General features: G+C 44.8%; 1 protein-coding gene across 6 annotated transcripts in view; it reads right to left on the bottom strand.

Annotated features, from left to right (window-relative positions):
* FAT1 (FAT atypical cadherin 1) overlaps positions 1 to 19,044 on the bottom strand; it is a 125,927-nt gene extending 106,883 nt beyond the window's left edge. For 4 of the 6 annotated variants that reach the window (XM_070408245.1, XM_070408246.1, XM_070408244.1 and 1 more), the window contains exon 1: positions 18,819 to 19,042. In XM_070408245.1, coding sequence (XP_070264346.1) covers positions 18,819 to 18,953 — 135 coding nt within the window. In that variant the 5' untranslated portion in view covers positions 18,954 to 19,042. Of the gene's footprint in view, positions 1 to 18,818 lie in introns of all 6 variants that reach the window. The other 2 variants (XM_070408248.1, XM_070408249.1) reach the window with 2 other exon arrangements.
* Between the last annotated feature and the right edge of the window lie 161 nt (positions 19,045 to 19,205).

Here is a 19,205-nt window from a genome sequence, read left to right on the forward strand (position 1 = left end):
TGTTATGAATCGTCATGTAAATATCTGATATGCAGGATGTATTTTCATTGTTACAAATTGAACATAATTAAAGCATAGTGATTAATCACAAAAACAATATGTAATTATATATGTGTTTTCCGATGGTCTTAGGCGACCCCTGTGAAAGGGTCGTTCGACCCCCAAAGGGGTCGCGACCCACAGGTTGAGAACCGCTGCCTTAGATTTTAATAAAGCATTTTCCATCTTTGTGGAATATGAATAAATGCAGTGGTTGTAGATTTTTTTCTGTTTTCCAATATAAGTATATCAACACTTATTTGTCTAGAGATACTAAGTTTAAGAATACTCTATTTTCATATTTTCATGACTCAAGTTAAAGAATCCTAATGAATGCCTGGCCGCTGTGGTTCAATGGCTGATATGAACCAGGAGGTCCCAGTTCGATTCCTGGTCAGGGCACATGCCTGGATTACGGGCTCGATCCCCAGTAGGCAGCCAATCAATGATCCTCTCTCATCATTGATACTTCTATCATTCTCTCCCTCTGTCTTCCTCTCTGAAATTAATTTTTAAAAAAAGAATCCTAATGAGAATCAGATGGAAGATTGGCAATTATAAAAACTAAAATGTATTCTTATACTTAAATCTTCAGGGCAGATACAGTATAAGCAATTGTTAAAAAGATGGATAAGTACATTGTTTAGATTTACTTACAAATAATAATTGCTCAAAAGCTCACAAACTTCATTCTACTACATTCTCCTAAGCATGGGAAGCTTTGAACAACTCATGTAAAACAACAAAACACTCAACAGTGGCTTTCTATCACCTCCCATAATGATAGCTTGTAATCTCATTTCCCAGAATTTATCCTGAAATAATTTCTTTCTATGATTAAGTTCACTCCCTACATAATGTGAGGGTTTACTGTCTCAGTGCTATACAACAACCTGAGTGTATTAAAGTAATTCTATCACTCAGTGTGATACTGAGGCCATCTCTTATCCACCACGAGCCAAAAAGAAGGTCAGTTTACAAAAGGAAAACCCGCAGTTTGATGATGAACAGAACTTTGCCTCTCCAAGTCCACCAATCACATCTCACCAACCACACCAACGTCTTCTCACTTCTGTTGTCAACCAGTACTGTCCTGAGGGCACTGAACACCTGTCACCAGGACATAAGACACACATATACACACACACACACACACACACACAACATACACATACATACACACATACATACACATACAACATACACATACACAAATACACACACACACACAAATACACACACATACACAGCCAAATCACCTAAGCTAATGGCCGATCAATGCAACAAGGAGGTAGGGACAGCAGGTCAGAGGGAAACGTCGGGAAGGGAGGCAGTCCACGGGCTGAGGTCTGGCAGAAGAGCAGAACAATTATTTCCCGGCCATCTGTTCGCCTAAATGCCAACAAACTCACCTTGTCCCTCACTGTAGCTTCACAAAACAGCCCCGCACTGAGAGGCGAGGACAGGGCTGTACCCTTGGCAGAGTGGCCATTCACCAAATGTGAATGCTACCAAAGCTGGAAGGGACAGCAGCCAGGAGGGCTGGTTGAACAGCCAGGTTGAAATGGCAGCATTAATTTACAGTATCTCAGCGCAGCTCGCTTCTGCCAACTTTGCCCCATTGCTCATTTCATCGGGAAAAAGGAAAAGGCCGGATATGCTGGAAGCAATGAGAAGCGTAATTGAAACTGAGTCCCGTTCAAGTCGGGCACCCTGACCTGTTCCTCAGTTATCATCACACCCTCAGCTCCGCATGGGAAGCAGGGAAATTAGACTCCTAGCCTCTAAAAGAAAAATTCTCATTTACATAAAATAACAAAGCAGTTTCCTCCCAGGACTATTTCTTAATTTGGCCAGCAGATCTACAACCCAGGGAAATTTTAATATTTTGTAATGATCCAGTAATTTTATCAAAACGAGTGAAAACTTAATTCCATTCCACCTCCAGGTACTGAGAGCCTGCTATGGAACAGCCCATACAAAGGCACATGGAACTAAAGATGATTTTAAAAGACAGAGGTTCCCATCCTGAGGTATTTACAAAGTAGGAGTAAATAAATATATACATATATATATATATATATACACACACACATACACATATATATATATATATACATATATATATATATATAATGCTTTAAAGAACACTTAAAAAGATATGTTAAATAAACATTTCTTTGTTTTAGGAAATATATAATTACTATTACCCACTTTACAGCCAAGTATTATACCAGGATTCTACTGTAAGCAATTAAAATATTTTTGCTTAATTCTACATATAAAATATTATGCATTAAAAGGAGTAAGAACACACTCTATATGTTGATATGTAAAGATATCCAGATATATTAACTGGAAAATCTAAACTGATCCCATGTATGTGTGCAAAAAAAAGGGGGGGGAGATAAATTGTGTGCAGAGTACATGAATGTGCTTAAAAATGAACCAAAACGTTCTAGACACAAATTAAAAAATAAATTGTTAACTGTGGTAACTTCTGGAGACTAGGCGGCTGGAGAAATGTTCACATTTTCACTTTTCTATCCAAATGTTTTGGCATAAGCATATGTTATCTTGGTCATCCATTCACTCCCTTCATCAATTATTTGATTCAACCAACAAATATTTAATCAGTTAACTGCCACGAAATTTTAAATGTAATTTAAAAAGGTCCACTGCTTGCATCTATAGACGTTTGTGGCAGTTAATGGGTTAATGAGCACCCACTATGTGCTGGGATTAGTTGTAGATGCTGGGGATATAAAAATGAACCAAACAACCTACCAATAAATCCCCATGGTGATACATTTCCTGGAGACAAACGAGAAAACCATGCATATCGGAGGCTGACAATTAAAGTGCTACGGAGAAAAATAAATAAAGCAGGGCAAGAGACACTGGTCAGTAACCTGAAGGGAAAGAGAGAACCCTAAAATCAAAAGATCCAGGGCTTCTCAGCCTCAGCACTGTTGACATTCTGGATTTGGGGAGGTAAGGTTTAAAGGGCTCTCCCATGCATTACAGGATGTTAGTATGATTCCTGGTCTCCACCCACTACAAGCCTGTAGCAGCACTTCCCCACCAACTAAAAGTGTCTTCGGATATTCCCAAATATCTTCTGGGGCTCAAAATCTGCTTCAATAGAGAAGCCCAGTTAGAGAAACAACAGAGATCCTTGTGGCAAGGGCACATGGAGGAGGGGAGGACAGTCAGGGGACCATTGTTTATATAATCCATCAATTTTAGAATAGTTTCAGATGTACAGAAAAGTTAGGAAGGCCAGTTTCCCCTATTGTTAACATCTCACATTATTATGGTACCTTTGTCACAACTAGTGAGCTAATGTGATACACTGTTGTTAACTATTCAAATCCTAAGGCCCTCTTTCTGTCACAGGATCCCAACCCAAGACCACCACGCTGCGCTGAGTAATCATATCTCAGACTCCTGTGGACTGCCAGTTTCTCAGATTTCCCTTATTTTTAATGACCTTGACAGTTTTGAGAAGCACTGGTCATATATTCTGTAGAATGTCCCTAGAGTAGAATTTGCCTGATGTTCTTCCCATGAGTACACTGGGGCTATGTGCTTGGGGGAGGAGGTGAGGTGCCATTTTAAATCACATCCCATCGCCATGACTTCTCCATGTAGATGCTGATCTTGCTCAGTTAGTTGAAGTGGTGCTTGCCGGGTTTCTCCGTGATGAAGTTACTCTTCCCCCCTTTTCTGTACTATTTAGAAGAAAGTCATGATGCTCAGCCCACACTTAAGGGGCGGAGAGTTATGCTTCATCAATTATTTAGAATTCTTCTACAGGGAGATTTGTGTAGTCTCTCCCACTTGTGTATGTAGTCAATCATTCCTTCAGATCAGGATGATAGGTGACTTTTAGGACTTTGAACTTTACTTGAGGATTTTGAACAGGGAGTGACATGCTCTAACTACAGTGAAAAGGGTGGCTCTGGCACCTGTGTTGGGAATAGAATGCAGGGTGGCCAGGGCAAAGCTGGAGGGGGGCCAGTTCGAGGTGAGAGACCACGGTGGCTTAGCCCAAAGGTGGTAACGGTAGAGGGAGAAGTGATCACATTGTGGATCTATTTCAGAATTTGCTGATGAATTGGAAGCAGAGGGGAGGAGAGAAAGGTATCGGTGAAGATTCCAAGGATGGTGTGCTGAGCAAGAAACACTGAGCTGTCGGGGACTGAAAGAGGGAAGAATGAGGGAAGAATAGGTTTAAGGGAGTAAGATGAGGAGTTCCTTTTTGGACAAGTCAAGGTGGAAATGCCTGTTGTAAATATAAATGGCTGGTTAGATGTGTGGCAGGGGGCCAGCCTGGAGACATCAATGTGAGAATGGTCAGGATACAGAAGATGGTATCGAAAACCACAAAACTGAGATCACCAATGGACGGAGCCCACCCAGACAGAGGAGAAAGCAACCCCCGTTGCTCCCCAAGATTTAGAGGACAGGAAAGGAGAGGAACCAGCAAAGGAGACAGAGCAGCTGAGGAGGTAGACGCAAGAAATGGGTGTGACGGAGACATAAGTAAATCAATCTTCTTGAACATCTGAAGCCAGACATTAGAACTTGGATATGAATGACCCATAAATACCCGTTGATGCCATGCTGCTCCCCCACCACTGAAAGGCCCTGGATACCCTCTTTACCTCCCCCCCACCCCCACCCCCGACCCCACAGGTCACTAGGGAAACACACAACATGTCAAGTTACTGCAGCTGTTCTCTGGCCATGGCATCTCAGTCACTCAGTCCGACCACAGCTCTGCCAGCACCCCCTTACATCTCTCATCTGGATTCCCAAACACCTCGGTCACCTCTCTCAGCTCACCCACCACACTTCTCGTGGGACACGGCGCAGCTGGAAGAAACTTACTGCGCCACGTTATTAACCAAGACCTTCAAAAACCCTGAATGTTCTGAGCAAAGCCTGCTAACAGAATGCCACCGTAATGAGAATAAATGACTACGTGCAGTTCTTTTGATCAGAAAAAAGTAAGGCCACTTTTTAGGAGATATTGTTAACTTTGCAGTAAGTAATATAACCAAGAACTGTGAACTCAGGTTTCACTGATCAAAAAACAAACAAACAATGAAAAACTATGGCTGCTCCTCTATGCATAACAAACAAGCTGAAGGGAATGAAGATACTAATAGCATTTCATCTAAAAAGTCTAAAAAGTACATTCTCACCTAGAGTGCATGCTTATGAAAATTAAACTCCAAAACCCATTTTAGCCAAAGGCTACACTTTGATATTCAGAAAGTGATTCAGAAAGTGATTCAGAAAGTGATCAGAACTCGCAGTAATTCGGGGTTTCTTCCACCTTCCCCAAAGTGAAAACAAAGAATGTTCACCCAGTGCAGCCTTTAGGGAAAGGGCCTCGGGTTCAAAGCTTAAATATCTTTAGTACAGACCCCTGGAAATGCAAAAAGAAGAGAAAAACAATTTTCCTGGTAGAGCTCAGATATTAATATGCTCATATGTCTTCATTAGGGAGAGCTTCATATAAAGAGTTCCAATCAATTCCTGTGACTGCACAGTCTTCAAAGATCTGAACCCAACTGAGGACGTGGCTGCGTATGTTGAGGTGGAACGCTGCAGATTCAGAAGTGTTTCCTACGCTGGGAAACAGGACATTGTGTGGGACACAGGGTTACGCAACACACAGATTCTACTTGTATATTTATTACTTAGTCATTCTAGCCCTCGATGCAATAGGGGAACAGTACTAAACTCTCCATTGCACATGATAAAAACACCCAACGACATCCGAGAACTCTGTGTTCCTCCCCATGTTCTCCTGAAGCTCCCATCCGTACCAAGGCCAGGGATGCAACTAGATCGTAACTGACCACTCAAAGTTAGAGCTTAACGTTCGGTTTCAATAGTGTCACATTTTTTAGAGTATTTTTTAAAGATGTCTAAATTGCAAGGAAGATAACTGCATTTCCAAATAAAAATGTCATGAAGTTGCCAAAAAACAAAATATGAAATTAAATGACTCCTGGTTGTTTAAATATCGTATGTTAAATAAATGTTTAATGATCTCTAAAATCACTTACTAAGGAGTCAAATAAAAGCATTGTATCTTCCTAAGAAAGCCTATTTGTCACTCAGCTATAATTAATTCACAGCTTCCAGATAACATTTATATCAGGGAAGAAAATCTGCATTTTCTAATTACATTATAATAGTCATAGACAGGACTTTTAAGAGCTTTCGTTCTTACACTGAAAAAATTAATGGGTAGGTCTTTATTGTCTGGGCGCATACTAAATCTTTTTAAGCGATCTTAATACATTTTTCAATAAAACTGGGTGGGGGCCCAGCTATGAACCCAGAATTGAACAGCAGCCTTAGGCTTAGTGTATATTTAACTACCTCTGGTAACTCTGTATGTTGTTAAGTTTTTATTGTTGCTGCAATAAGTCTGATTACTCTAGCAATAACTTAATTCCCATATTGCCTTCAAATGATCAACAACTGATTCTAAGTTAAGTGAAAACAGTCCTTAAACTACTGATGCTGACGGGGAAAAACTACCAATCTCTCTCCTCAGCACATTACAACTCTTTCAGAAAGTAAATGTCAGCATTTACATGATTTAACTAATCCCAAATAATTTTTTTAAAGTTTTCTCGCCCTGAAGAAAGTTAAACAGACTTCCTAACTTTTTAAATAGCCTGCATATAAAATGTACTATGTAATTTACCGGCTGCATGAGCCTATAAAACATGTCTGGGGGCATTTTGAAGATGACTATTTCTGGCGGTTCCGTGCTACTGTGACCTGAGAGACGAGACAGGCGACCAAGGGCTGTGTGTGTGTTTCTGGCTGGGCCAGGCACCCCTGAGCTATCCCCTTCTCCCTCTCTCCTCACTATCATGACCACTTTCTCCTCATCCACACTCCAAGGCAAACTCTGCCCACAGAGAAGCGCAATAGACAGACTGTTCACCTCTTGTGATTGAACATAATCTCGCTAGATGTATCTTCCTCTGCAAAGAGAAATCATTCAAATGATGTTTTGGCAAGGTAGCCAGTAAGTAATACTGGCCGATTCTTCCAAGCCCAAATTAGTAAGGTTTCATTACAGGTCAAATGACGAGGTTCCTGTGTATTTCGGTACACATACAGGTATCTCAGTGAATAATGGGAGAAGAATGTGAACGTTCAATGTACAGTAAGAAAATGAAAGTGATCAGGTAGAAGATCCCTCCTCTTCCTCTCCTTACAAGATTCTCTTCCCCTTTTCTCTCTTCTTCCCACATCTCAGAGATGGGACCCCCCCCCCCCCTTTTCAGCTATAAATAAAGACATCCTTGATGCCCTAAAATTCTGCCTCATCTGAGGCTCTTCCCTAAATCCTCTCCCATTCAAACATGGCACTCAAATGACTCTTTGCAGGTTCATCCCTACTTAAAAATAAACTTTATTCAAACCTCTAATTCCTTCAACTAACACCCTACTTCTCTTTCTTTTACTGGCAAAGAGTTTCAAAAAAAGTAGTTTCTTGTGCTGCCCTGACTTCCCTAGAACTCTCTCCCCTCTAAAGAGATGCTTACTGCCCTCAACTGTTCCACAGGATCTCAGGTCCACCCAGCAACACAAAGTTCCTTCTGGCACCACAAGCCAATGTCAAATCAAAGGACCTTTTCCCAGGACTCATCCTCCTGGACCTGGTGTCACATTTGACACTATTCACCTCTAATCCCTAATACCCTTGTGTCCTCTATATTGTCACAGACTGCCTATAACACAGAGGCAATCTATAAGATATAAAGAATAAAGGACACAATTTTCCTGATTCACTTCAATACTTTCATACCGATTCTTTCACCTTAAAGTCTGGCATTTTAAATTTCTGTCTTCCAACTCTTTGTATACATGCACATATTCTGACCCTTAAAGATCTCATCTGCTATACCTTAATCATAAAGGATCGCCACAGAATCCCACATTCCAGCCCTAACTCCCTCAAATGCCAGCCACACAACACTCCTGAGATGCCATCAGACCTAAGCTATCCGGCCTTTTCACCACCGCCCACTGCAACACACAGGCATTCCTAGGAGGTAGTGTGGATCCTGCTACACACCACCGCAATAAAGTGAACATCGCAATAAAGCCAGTCACACCATTTCCTTTTGTTTCCCAGTGCGTATAAATGGGCTACCCTATACTGTAGTCCACAAAGTGAGTAATAACACTATGTCTCACTAAGCAATGTATATACCTTAATTATAGAGTATGTTACTGCGAAAAATGCTAACCACCATCTGAACCTCAGCACCGTCTTTTTGCTGGCGGAGGGTTTTGCCTCGGTGTCAATGGCGGCTGACTGACCAGCGTGGTGGCTGCTGAAGGTTGGGGTGACTCTAGCAATTTCTTAAAACAAGACAAGAGTGAAGTTTGCCACACTGACTGACTCTTCTTTTCACAATTTCTCTGAAGCATGCGATGCTATGGTACCCACAGAACTTCTTTCAAAATTGAAGTCAATCCTCTCAAACCCTGCCCCTGCTTTACCAACTAAGTTTATTTCAATAATCTTCAAAGAATCTTCACCAGGAGCAGACTTCATCTCAAGAAACCACTCTCTTTGCTCACCCATCAGAAGCAACTCCTCACAGTTCAAGTCCTATCATGAGATCGCAGCATTTCATTCACATCTTCAGGCTCCACTGCTAATTACACTTCCACCACATCTGTAGTTACTGCCTCCACTGAAGTCTTGAACCTCTCAGTCATCCATGAGGATTGGAATGTACTTCTTCCAAACTCCTGCTAATACTGACATTTTGACCTCTTCCCATGAATCAGAGCTCTTGGGTGACTAGGTACGTTGTCAATGAGCAGTAATATTTTAAAAGAAATCTTTTTTTTTTTTTTTTTTTTCTGAGCAGATCTCAACAGTGAGCTTAAAATACAGGGTGAGGCAAAATAGGTTTACAGTTGTTTGTATGGAAAATGATATGATAATAATAATACAAGAATTAAACTCTGTGTTTTGCAAACTCACAACTGTAAACCTACTTTTGTCCCACCCCATGTTCAGTAAATCATGTTGTTAGCAGATGTGCTGCCATCAGTCTTCGTTGTTCCATTTAGAGAGCACAGGCAGAGCAGATTTAGCATCATTCCTCAGGGCTCTAGGATTTTCAGAATGATAAATGAGCACTGGCTTCAACTTAGTCACCAGTTGCATTAGCCCCTAACAAGGGAGTCAGCCTGTCCTTTGAAACTTTGAAGCCAGGCATTACTTCTCTTCTCCAGCTAGGAAATGCTAGATGGCATCTTCCAATATAAGGCTGCTTTGTCTACATTGAAAAATCTATTGTCTAGTGTAGCCACCTTGATTAATTATATTAATTAGATCTTCTGCATAACTTGCCGGTAGCTTCTACATGAGCACTTCAAGTTTCACCTTGCACTTCCATGCGATGGAGATGGCTTGTTTCCGTAAACCCCATGAGCCAACTTCTGCTAGCTTCAAGCTTTGCTTCTGCGACTTCCTCCTCTCTCAGCCTTCAGAGAATTGAAGAGTGTTGAGACTGTGCTCTGAATTGGGCTTTGGCTTAAGGGAATGCTGTGGCTGGTTGGATTTCATTCAGGCCATTAACACTTTCTCGGTATCAGCAATAAGGCTGTTTTGCTTTCTTACTATTCCTGTGTTCACTGGGGTAGCACTTGTAATTTCAAAAACTTTTCCTTTGAATTCACAACTTGGCTGTTTGGAGCTCCTTTTGTTCTAACTTGGCTTTTGATATGTCTTCCTCACTATGTAATCATTTCTAGTTTTGATTTAAAGTGAGAGACATGCACCTCTTCTTCTACTTGAACACCTAATGTCAACATTGTTGTGTCTCAGGGAATAGGGAGACCCCGGGAGAGGGAGGGGAAAGGCCAGGTCAGTGGAGCAGTCAGAACACACATATTTATGGATTACGTTCTCGGTCTTGTATGAGGGAGGTTTGTGGTGCCCCAAACAATTACTGTATTAACATCAGAGGTCACTGGTCACAGACCACCATAACAAATAGAACAATGGAAAATGGAAATATTGTGAGAATTACCAAAATGTTTCACAGCAATAGGAAGTGAGCAAACACTATTAGAGAAATGGTACCTACAGACTTGCTTGACTCAGGGTTGCTACAAACCTTCGATTTGTACAAAACAGTATCTATGAAAAGAAATAAAACGAGGTGTGCCTGGAGCAGGGATTCCACTGTTTTTTCCTATTAGGGAGAAGTTTCACCTCTTCCAAAATCACCCAAGTTTGCAACTTAAGAAATTAAATAAAGAGTGCCCTCGGTGGTCCCGGATCTGTCTCTCGCTTCAACAGTGTTTGGACGGAAGAGACCCAGGGGACGCCCTTCTTCCAGCCTCCGCCCTCTCTCCTGTGTCTCATCCAGTCACCACCTTCACAACCACCTCCGGGACCAGCCAACACACCGGGTGTTTTCTACCTTAACTCCTTATTGCCCAACAACCATGAGCTCCCAAATTCACCCATTATTCCACCCAGGTGGAGGCTGCGGTCACCCGCCTGGCCAACCTCCCTCTGCGGGCTCCACACCCACCTCTCTCTGGGCTTCTATTTCCATCACGAGGATGTGGCTCTCGAGGGCCTGGGCCACTTCTTCCTCGAGTTGGTGGAGAAGAAGCTGAGGGCGCTGAGCGGCTCTTAAGGTTGCAAAACCAGCGCGGTGGCCGCATCCCCTTCCAGGACGTGCTGAAGCCTCCCCAGGACGAGTGGGCAAAACTCAGGGCGCCATGGAGGCCGCCCTGGCCTTGGAGAGGAACCCGAACCAGGCCCTTTGGGAGTTGCAGGCCCTGACTCTACCCACAGACCCTGGTCTCTGTGACTTCCTGCAGAACCACTTCCAGGGTGAGCAGGTGAAACTCAACAAGAAGATGGGCGACACCTGACTCCCCTCCGCAGGCTGCCGGCCCGCCTGGGCGAGTCTCTCCCCCAAAGGCTCACCCTCAAGCACTACTAGGAGCCTTTGGAGCCAGAGGCCTTTGAGGGGCCCCTCTGCATCCCCTGGTGTCCGGCTTCTGCCTGAGCCTCTCCCCCAAACTACTAGCCATTCTTTTAACCACCCTGGAGCCCTCTCCCATGCATTAGACCAAATGAAACAATAAAGCTTTTTGCAGAAAAAAGAAGAAATTAAATAAAAAAGAAGGAACTGGGAGACATAAGACCTATGATCCAGCCCCAACTTTGTCACTAATCAACTCTGTGAGTTGAAGGAAATTCCTTAATCCTTGGATGCCATTTCTTTATTTGAAAAACTAGAGATTGGACTAAAATCTTTACAGCCTTCTACTACCCCGCCCCCCCCCCCCCCCCATCCCACAGATACATAATCTTTTACACACACCCTTCTCTAAATACACCCACAAACGCTCTCTCTGTCTGAAAATTCAGGATTTCTATGATCTTTCATTCTTAACTGCCAAACCTCCAGGTTTACCAAGTTCTCTAGACTTTTTTTCTTCTCGATTTCTCAAAGCTGTTCCCTTTCCATTTCTGATGCTGCCACCTAGTTTATGTCTGTATTTGCTCAGGCACAGCATCTGCATAGCCTTTCAGTTTTCCTGCCTTCCGGTCCCCACACTATTTCACCTATACACTGCAATCAAGTTAATCCCATTAAAGCTTCTTTGTAATATTAGCCCCTAGTTTATAAATAGTGTTTTCCTTTAGCCTGCTGATTAAGTATATTCTTTTCAGCCTTACATTAACAAAGATCTTTACCTTTGATAGTCCTACCACTACCTACTTCACCAATTTAACCTCCCAATCTTACTTCCTATTTCAAACCAAAATAGTATATCCTACAGCAAGTATGTCGAACTCCCGGCCCCGCAGGCCACATGCGGCCCACAAGGAATATTTTTGCGGCCCAGCCAATATAACGGTATGTAAGAAACGTTTTAATAAAAGTTTCATAACTTAATTTTTACAATATCCTGATATACATATTAGTAACGAACTATATCATTCGCTAATGACTGATTACTATAATCGTGTTGCATTCATTTCCCTCCACTAATACTAGCAGCGAATATTTTAGCAGCCGATCACCACCTCATTAGTCTTGGACTGACTTGTTTGGTGTGCGCAACAGGAAATATTTCCTTTCGAAGAACAAGAAAAATAGATTTATTTGCGTTACACTTATTAATTTGTACAGTTATTCGGTGTCTGATAAGTTGATGTTCAAAAAAATATTAATTTTTATCAAAATGTTCTATTATTTTATGTTAATGATGAGTCATTTATTTCAGCCCTTTGTATTCAGCATGCCTCTATCGAAATAAACCTACATTTCTATGAAAATGGGAGCTTTTGCTTTTTGTGGCCCACATAAACTTAAACCTTATTTGGCCCGTGTTAGCCTTTGAGTTTGACATGCTTGTCCCACAGCTTGAAACAACCCAGTTGTCCTGAGCTGAGGAAACCATCTAATGGTAAGGGCTCTAACCTTGTAACATCTCCACCTCACACCTTCTAAAAGATCATGCAAACATTATCACTTTATTTTCTCCTGTCCTTCACTCCTCACATATAATTTCGTTATTTCCACCTTTTTCTTCCATTTTTATTTCCTTCTCTTCGTACCTGCCCATAACATTGTCCTCCCTGTCTTTGTAAACCAATGTAAACCCTATTCACAGACCTACACAAAGGAAAAAAGACAATTCATAACCAAGTGAAAACAGAATTAAAGAAGCAGTGATGATCCACCAACCAACCCTTTTCCTAAAGATAACATGGCATGCTTAAATCTTGGGTCTCTTTTCTCACTATTTATCACACCACAATCAAATCGCAACTAATCCCTAATCCTCAAATAAGACCTGACAAGTAATTAACATTTCTACAACTTGCTTTACAGCATGTCATTTCCGCTCCCTGAATTAGTCCCTTCAGATTCACTTTCCCTCAGAGCACCCTAATATCCACCCACCCCACACCCAGCTCACTAAGCTGTTACGATGAACTGCCCTCACCCGGATGCATCTCTCTTGTCACATCGGGTATTAACTCTTTATCTGTCCTCCCGCCCGGACTGTAAGCGCCTTGAAGGCAGAAGACATGCTTTGCTCACCCTGTGCATGATGTCTGGCCCAATCAATGTTTGGCACAGAGGAGAGCCACAGTTGTTGGGTTCGTGAATGAACAGATGGAGGAGGATTAAGGATGGAGAATGGCAGACAGGAATGAAGGAGGAAAGGGGAGAGGTAAGGAGGGGAGGGAAGGAGGGATAACAGGAGATACTAATACATCCATTGCTCCAAAATTAACAGGAAATCCAGGTGCAACCACCAGGCCAGTAACAACACTGCAGATTGCAGATGGCTCTAATTTCCAGCAGCTCAGAAAGAGGTCGCCACCCACCTCACAACGCTCCCTTCCAAATTGGCTAGAGGTGATGCTAGATCAGTGTCTACACTGCCGAGCTTATTATGAGGTGCCATACTTGAAGAGTCCATGAAGGATAAGGAGTAAACAATGACTAATTTTCCTAAGAGGTTTGTAGAACACACTTATTAGTATAGAGTTATCTCCACATATATAATAGACTATGAAATTAAGCAAGAATTCTGGCAATATACTTAAATCTAGGACTTGAAAAAGATAGACTTTTTTAAAAAGTTTAAATGTGAAATAACCAGAGTCTCTTCATCTGATCAAATAAATTTTTGAAATAAAAGGCTCCTCTCAAATATGAGAAGAAAAAATGGCAACTTTCTGATCTTCATTAAATGAGTTCCCTGCATTAACTCATTTCAAAAACTCCTGTCCAGTGCCTAAGGATACACTAACACTTGCAAATTGAACAATTAAGCTAGAGAGAAAGATACAGTTTGGCTTCATCATCTATATAATTTGGTCAAAAGAGAGCTTACCTACTGCAATTTCCCACTCATAAAGATTAAACACACACCTAGCCTGATGGCTTCCAGCTATTAAAGCAGGTCTAGGCCACGAGAGAACATTGAATGCAACAATAATGAACTAATTTGATTCAACTTATTGCCTCTGTGTAACATCTGCCAAACTTGGGTGAAAACAGGTTGCGGTAGACTTTATGATAAGGGAGTGAAAACATCTAATCTGTAAGATCCCTTTCACCTATGACATTCAAAGTGACTGACTGCTTGCTCATTGGTGGCTCAAGAGCTAAGTCTAAGGCAGGGGATCAAAGGAATGAAAACTGTTAGTGAGCACATAGATTTTAGATTCCTCTTTTGGCACCTGTCCATAATATGGATTTAAATGACCTATTAACATGATAAGAACCTACTGGGATAGTTCTGGTGATTAATTAAAAGACACAAATGAATACACAGTTGACCTGAATGGTTTTTTGAAGTCCTCTAACAACCTGGTTTCCTTTCAGAGTGACTAAGAATTTGGTTTCTTTGAGATGTTCATTTTTGCCAGACATGGGTACACAAATGCACACTTGATTCAAATCAAACCTTGCACTGAACTGGTTAAATGCCATGTTTGGCATAACTTAAGAGTTATAGCAACTGTTTTTAAAGTTATGTAATGTTTTAAGTATTTTTACATCCATCTTAAAGCTTAAATATATACCAAGGAAAGAGGAATAATTGTGGAACCAGAGTTGGTCCTTCTAAAACACAAAGACAAAGCCAAGTATCTGAATTAACCTATATCACTGGAGAATCTATGTTCATGAGTAACTTTACTAACTAGATGTACTAAATAACAACCACAACTCTAGGAGTAAATGGAAAACCACCACCATACTCGATTTAACACGTGCAGATATCTTCTTAAACTACTGAAACCTACCTCTGAATACAGTATATAAAGATTTAAGAATCTGCTTTTGTAAAGATAAATACATAACCAGATAATTTGCCTTTTAAATATTTTCTCCATTGTAATAGTCACTGTAAATATCCAGTTTTTTTTTTTTTTTTTTAAAGAATCTACTCTACCAGGCACCAGGGAGTTGCTTAACAAAACCACTTAATGAAACCATAGTTCAGAAGCATGGAAAAAAAAGCCCTTTAACTGCATAGAAAATATTTATGAGTTTACTTTCCTAATGCATACAATCGCGTCCTTGTTTTCAAAGCTCTGCAGTTCACATCAGTGGGAACAAAACAATCTTACAGACAACAGAAAGTTAGCTTCCCAGAAGAAGGCACTAGGAGGAAGGAAAATCATTAAAGAACCAGAATCTTTCTTTAAAAGCATCTCTCTTTCATGAAAAGAAAGGAACAAACTGATAACCAGCACACTGTGCAAAGGTTCAGCCCGAAATTAATCAATCGCACCTATCAATGTATCGATCGCATCTCTCTCCATTCAACCAGTTAGTACAGAAAGCTCAGAGCAGCACTCCTTCAGGGCGCAACACATCTGGCAGAACTCTGCGACTCCATTTCAAAGATGCCATCTCTTGACTACTGGCCTCTCTTTTCATCTCCCCTCCACCGTGAGTACTGGTTCACAAACTGGAAGAATGAATCCAGCCGAGATCGGCTAAGCCCTACGCAAGCACGAGTGTTACCGGAGAGAAGAGAGGAGCGCGCGGGAGGGTTCCCAGCTCCAGGGAGCAGCGGAAGTCCTCGCGCCCGGCCGCCCGGGAGCCCCGCGCCGCCGCGGCGCTTTGATTTCCAGCAATGGCTCCAGGACCGGAGCCGTGCGGCTGGGGCCGGCTCTCTACAGCGCCCTGCTCGCTCATTCCCATGCGATTCAAGTCGCGGATCGTCTCCGCGCGCCCGCCCCTCCGCCCCTGCGCCCCGCCTCCGCCCCTCGCCTGCTGCCGAATCCAGGGCCAGCACTGAACTTTGCAGTGGGCAGGCGCCACCGCACCGCCACCGTCCAGCCCGGCCCTTTCTTTCATCCCCTTTTCTGAGCTCGGGCGGGCGCAGGGTCTGCAGCCAGGCGATCTGGGGCTAGCACCCACGGAGCTCCAAGTGGGCCACCCCACGCGGCAAGCGGCACGCCTCCCCGGCACTCACCGCGCGGCGCCCCGAGCCCACCGCCCTCGGCTCCAACTTCGTTCCGATCAAACTTACAGCAAAGTTGGCTCCAGTGGCGGCGCTGGCGGCAGCGGCGGCGGCGCTTTCGAGGGCCCCGCACCTCCTGGCCTCAGCGCGCCCCGGAGCAGGGATCGGGTCGGCCGGGGGTCTCAGGGGGCCCGCAGGTCCGCATGGTGCCGCCGGCCAGGTGACCCCGGCTCGCTGCTCGCCGTCCCTGCACCTCGCTCCCGACCGGCCGGGCAGAGTAGATCCCTCCGCCCGCGACCACGCCCGCGAGCGCCGGCGCTCGTTTCTCCGGCTCGGAAACTCGCGGAGACTTTCCCTGGCGGCGGGACGCAGCCCGCGGGTCCCGAGCCGTGACCCCCGCCACGGGTCAGGGATCCCCTGCGGCTACGGCAGCCGCACCTGGCGAGGAGAGGAGCGAGTACCGAGGGCGATCTGGCGACACTCCAAGGAGCTGGGTGGGGCTGGCTCTAGTGCCGAGTTAGGTAAGGCCAGCACAGATTTGTACAGAGAATTAATATGGAATGTTTCTTGCTAGGAAAGGGGAAGTTTAAAAAAAAAAAGTCAGCTAAGGCAAATGAAAAAGCTTCCCACGCCTCCTTTTAGAGTCTCTAGAACCTTCAGGGAATTCCTAAATCTGCATTTGAATGTCTCGTTTCCGGGTCTGCAATAGCTTAGGGAGGAGGGTGGTACAAAATCCTCCGAAAGGTCTGAATGGAATGCAGTTAGGTCCGGAGGACTTCCTCCTACAATCTACAGTAAGGTAAGAGCCAGGGAAATGAACGCGCTCCCTCCGCGACCTCTGTGCGCTCGGAGCTAGTTAGACCCTCAAACTTCCCCAACCCAGGTGAGGAACCCCAATACCCGCCTTCCCGGACCGACACCCCCAACTCCCTGGTCAGCGGGACAAAAGGCAGTTCTGCCGCCTCGTGCGCTTTCCCAGCCGGTAAGCCGCACCCGGCAAACTGAACCCATTCTTACTAGAAGCTACAAATTCCCTAGGGAGAGAGGGAAGCCCAGGACGCCTAGACTGCCCTCCATGAACTCCCCACGCCGGGGCGCGCAGGCCGGCGGCCCGGCTCTGAGCCCGTCCTCTGCGCCAGCCAAGCTCCAGACGCGCGGGCTCCGCGCACTGAGACGCCGACGAAGCCTGAAATGCTCCCGAACGCTGGGAAATAGCCCCGAGGAGAGGGCGGGCGTGACCTCGGAAAGTTTCTGGGGCGCGAACATTTTAACTCTCAGAGGACAAAGATCTGATTTCCCCGGAACCTGTGGGGGAGACTGCAGGGAGAACGCGAGGCTGATGGGGGGGGCGAGGGGCGTCTAGATTTCAGAGAGAATTTCCTTCCAACGTTAATGCAGTCTTCTTTTAAAAAACCATCTTCAAGAAGGTGATGGGGGGAGGGGGGGTACCTAGCAGATTCTGGCTGGGAAGGAAAATGCCTGCAGAGTGAGTGTGCTGATTAGTACGTAGCACTGAGAAGAGCACGCAGTGTATTCCCTGCGCATTATTTAGAATACACACAATTTCACACACCCAGCAGATACTATCATCCAGGCACTTGGACACGGCCACAACGCGCAAACTGCTCCATCTCATACATGGAACACCTCGAAAGTAGTGACCTGATCTCCAAGCTCAACCGGTTTGCGCCCTTCGCCGAATTCTAACTCTCAACAAAACACAACCACACAAGATACACCAGCAGCTGGGGATGGGGGTGGGGCAACAGTAAAAAGACACCATCCTGTAACATAAAATCACAAGATTTTTTTTTTTAAATGGCACAAAAGAATTCCTGGAGAAAATTACCATTCGTTACTAAATGATAAGGTTTACTCAAGCTGAAACAGCTGTTTGGGAATCCCCTTGTTCCAATCTCACTGAGAAACAGAACTGCCTGGAAGAAGTTACACCGGGGTGGCCACAGAAACGCAGAGAGCCGGAGAGAAAGATGTCAGATTCCGGCGCTGCCACGGTTTCCCTGATCCTTTAGCCTCAAATGAATGAAACAGAGGTGCCTTTTTGCAACCATCGGATTACCTTCACACGAAGGAGAAATGTAGTTCAAGCTCCACGTTTGTCCTTCCAATAGTCGATCCTCCCTAACCGTGTCCCCAAAGGCTCTCGGAAATCAGGGGGTTGGGGGCTGATTCCCGAAAAACAAAAACGCTTTCCTCCCAACACCGCCTCTGAATGCAGTCCACTCGAGCTAGCATTGGTAAATCACGAATAGAATGGGCCGGAGTGGGCGGGTAATTAAGGCTGGGGTGGCGGCGACAGAGCTCACGCCCACGTCCCAGGAGCAGGTCCAAGTTCGCGGTCCGCAAGCCAGCCGGCGGGGAGCGCGCGCCTTGCCTGGAGCCCGGCCTAGAGGGCGCTGCGCCCCTGCGAATCTCGCGGCCCCGATGCGCCCTCCCTGGGCACTATTTCTAGAATAAGTTACCTTCGAAATAATGCACAGACAGCACAGCTTTTCAAGTTTTCTTTAACAGTGCTATGTATGTATTTTATGAATTCCCAAACCTACGCATACCGATCTTTCATTCGCGAGCCACGCACGGCCCGAGGGGGCGCGCAGCTCGCCGAGCGGAGAGCCCGTAGGATGCCCACGCTTCCCGGCACTCGCTTAGGGCCAAATCCCCCACGTAATTTAATTTACGTTGAAACTTAAACACAGAAGGCTTGCATTCAACAAAGAACTCACCAGTCCAGTCGAGTCCTCGGGGCTCCGCTTGAAAGTCCTCGGCCGCTCGGTAATCCCCACGCGATTTGGATTTTTGTTAGAAGCCCTGTTGTCTGAGGTCCCACAACTTTGCCTCCTCCCTCGGCTCTTCAGCATGTCCCCAACCCGAGTGCGACCCACCCGCGCTGCCCGGACCCAGGTGGCCCCATCTCCGGAGGCTTCCGTCCCGGGCGAAACTTGAGTCCCAAAGCGAGGCTGGCTGAGACGCACGAGGGCTAGAGAGAGGGCCGAGGAGAAGCCAAGTTTGCCTGGACTTGTCCAGGCAGCGAGCCGCGGAGTTTGAGAGTTGCGGCCGGGAGCGGCGGTGGATCACTGCCTCTTTCCCCACTCCCTCCCTCTTGGAGGAGC

This window comes from Myotis yumanensis, unplaced genomic scaffold (assembly GCF_028538775.1).
Source record: "Myotis yumanensis isolate MYYU_CA2020_CCGP unplaced genomic scaffold, mMyoYum1.0.hap1 SCAF_3, whole genome shotgun sequence".
Classification (NCBI taxonomy): domain Eukaryota; kingdom Metazoa; phylum Chordata; class Mammalia; order Chiroptera; family Vespertilionidae; genus Myotis; species Myotis yumanensis.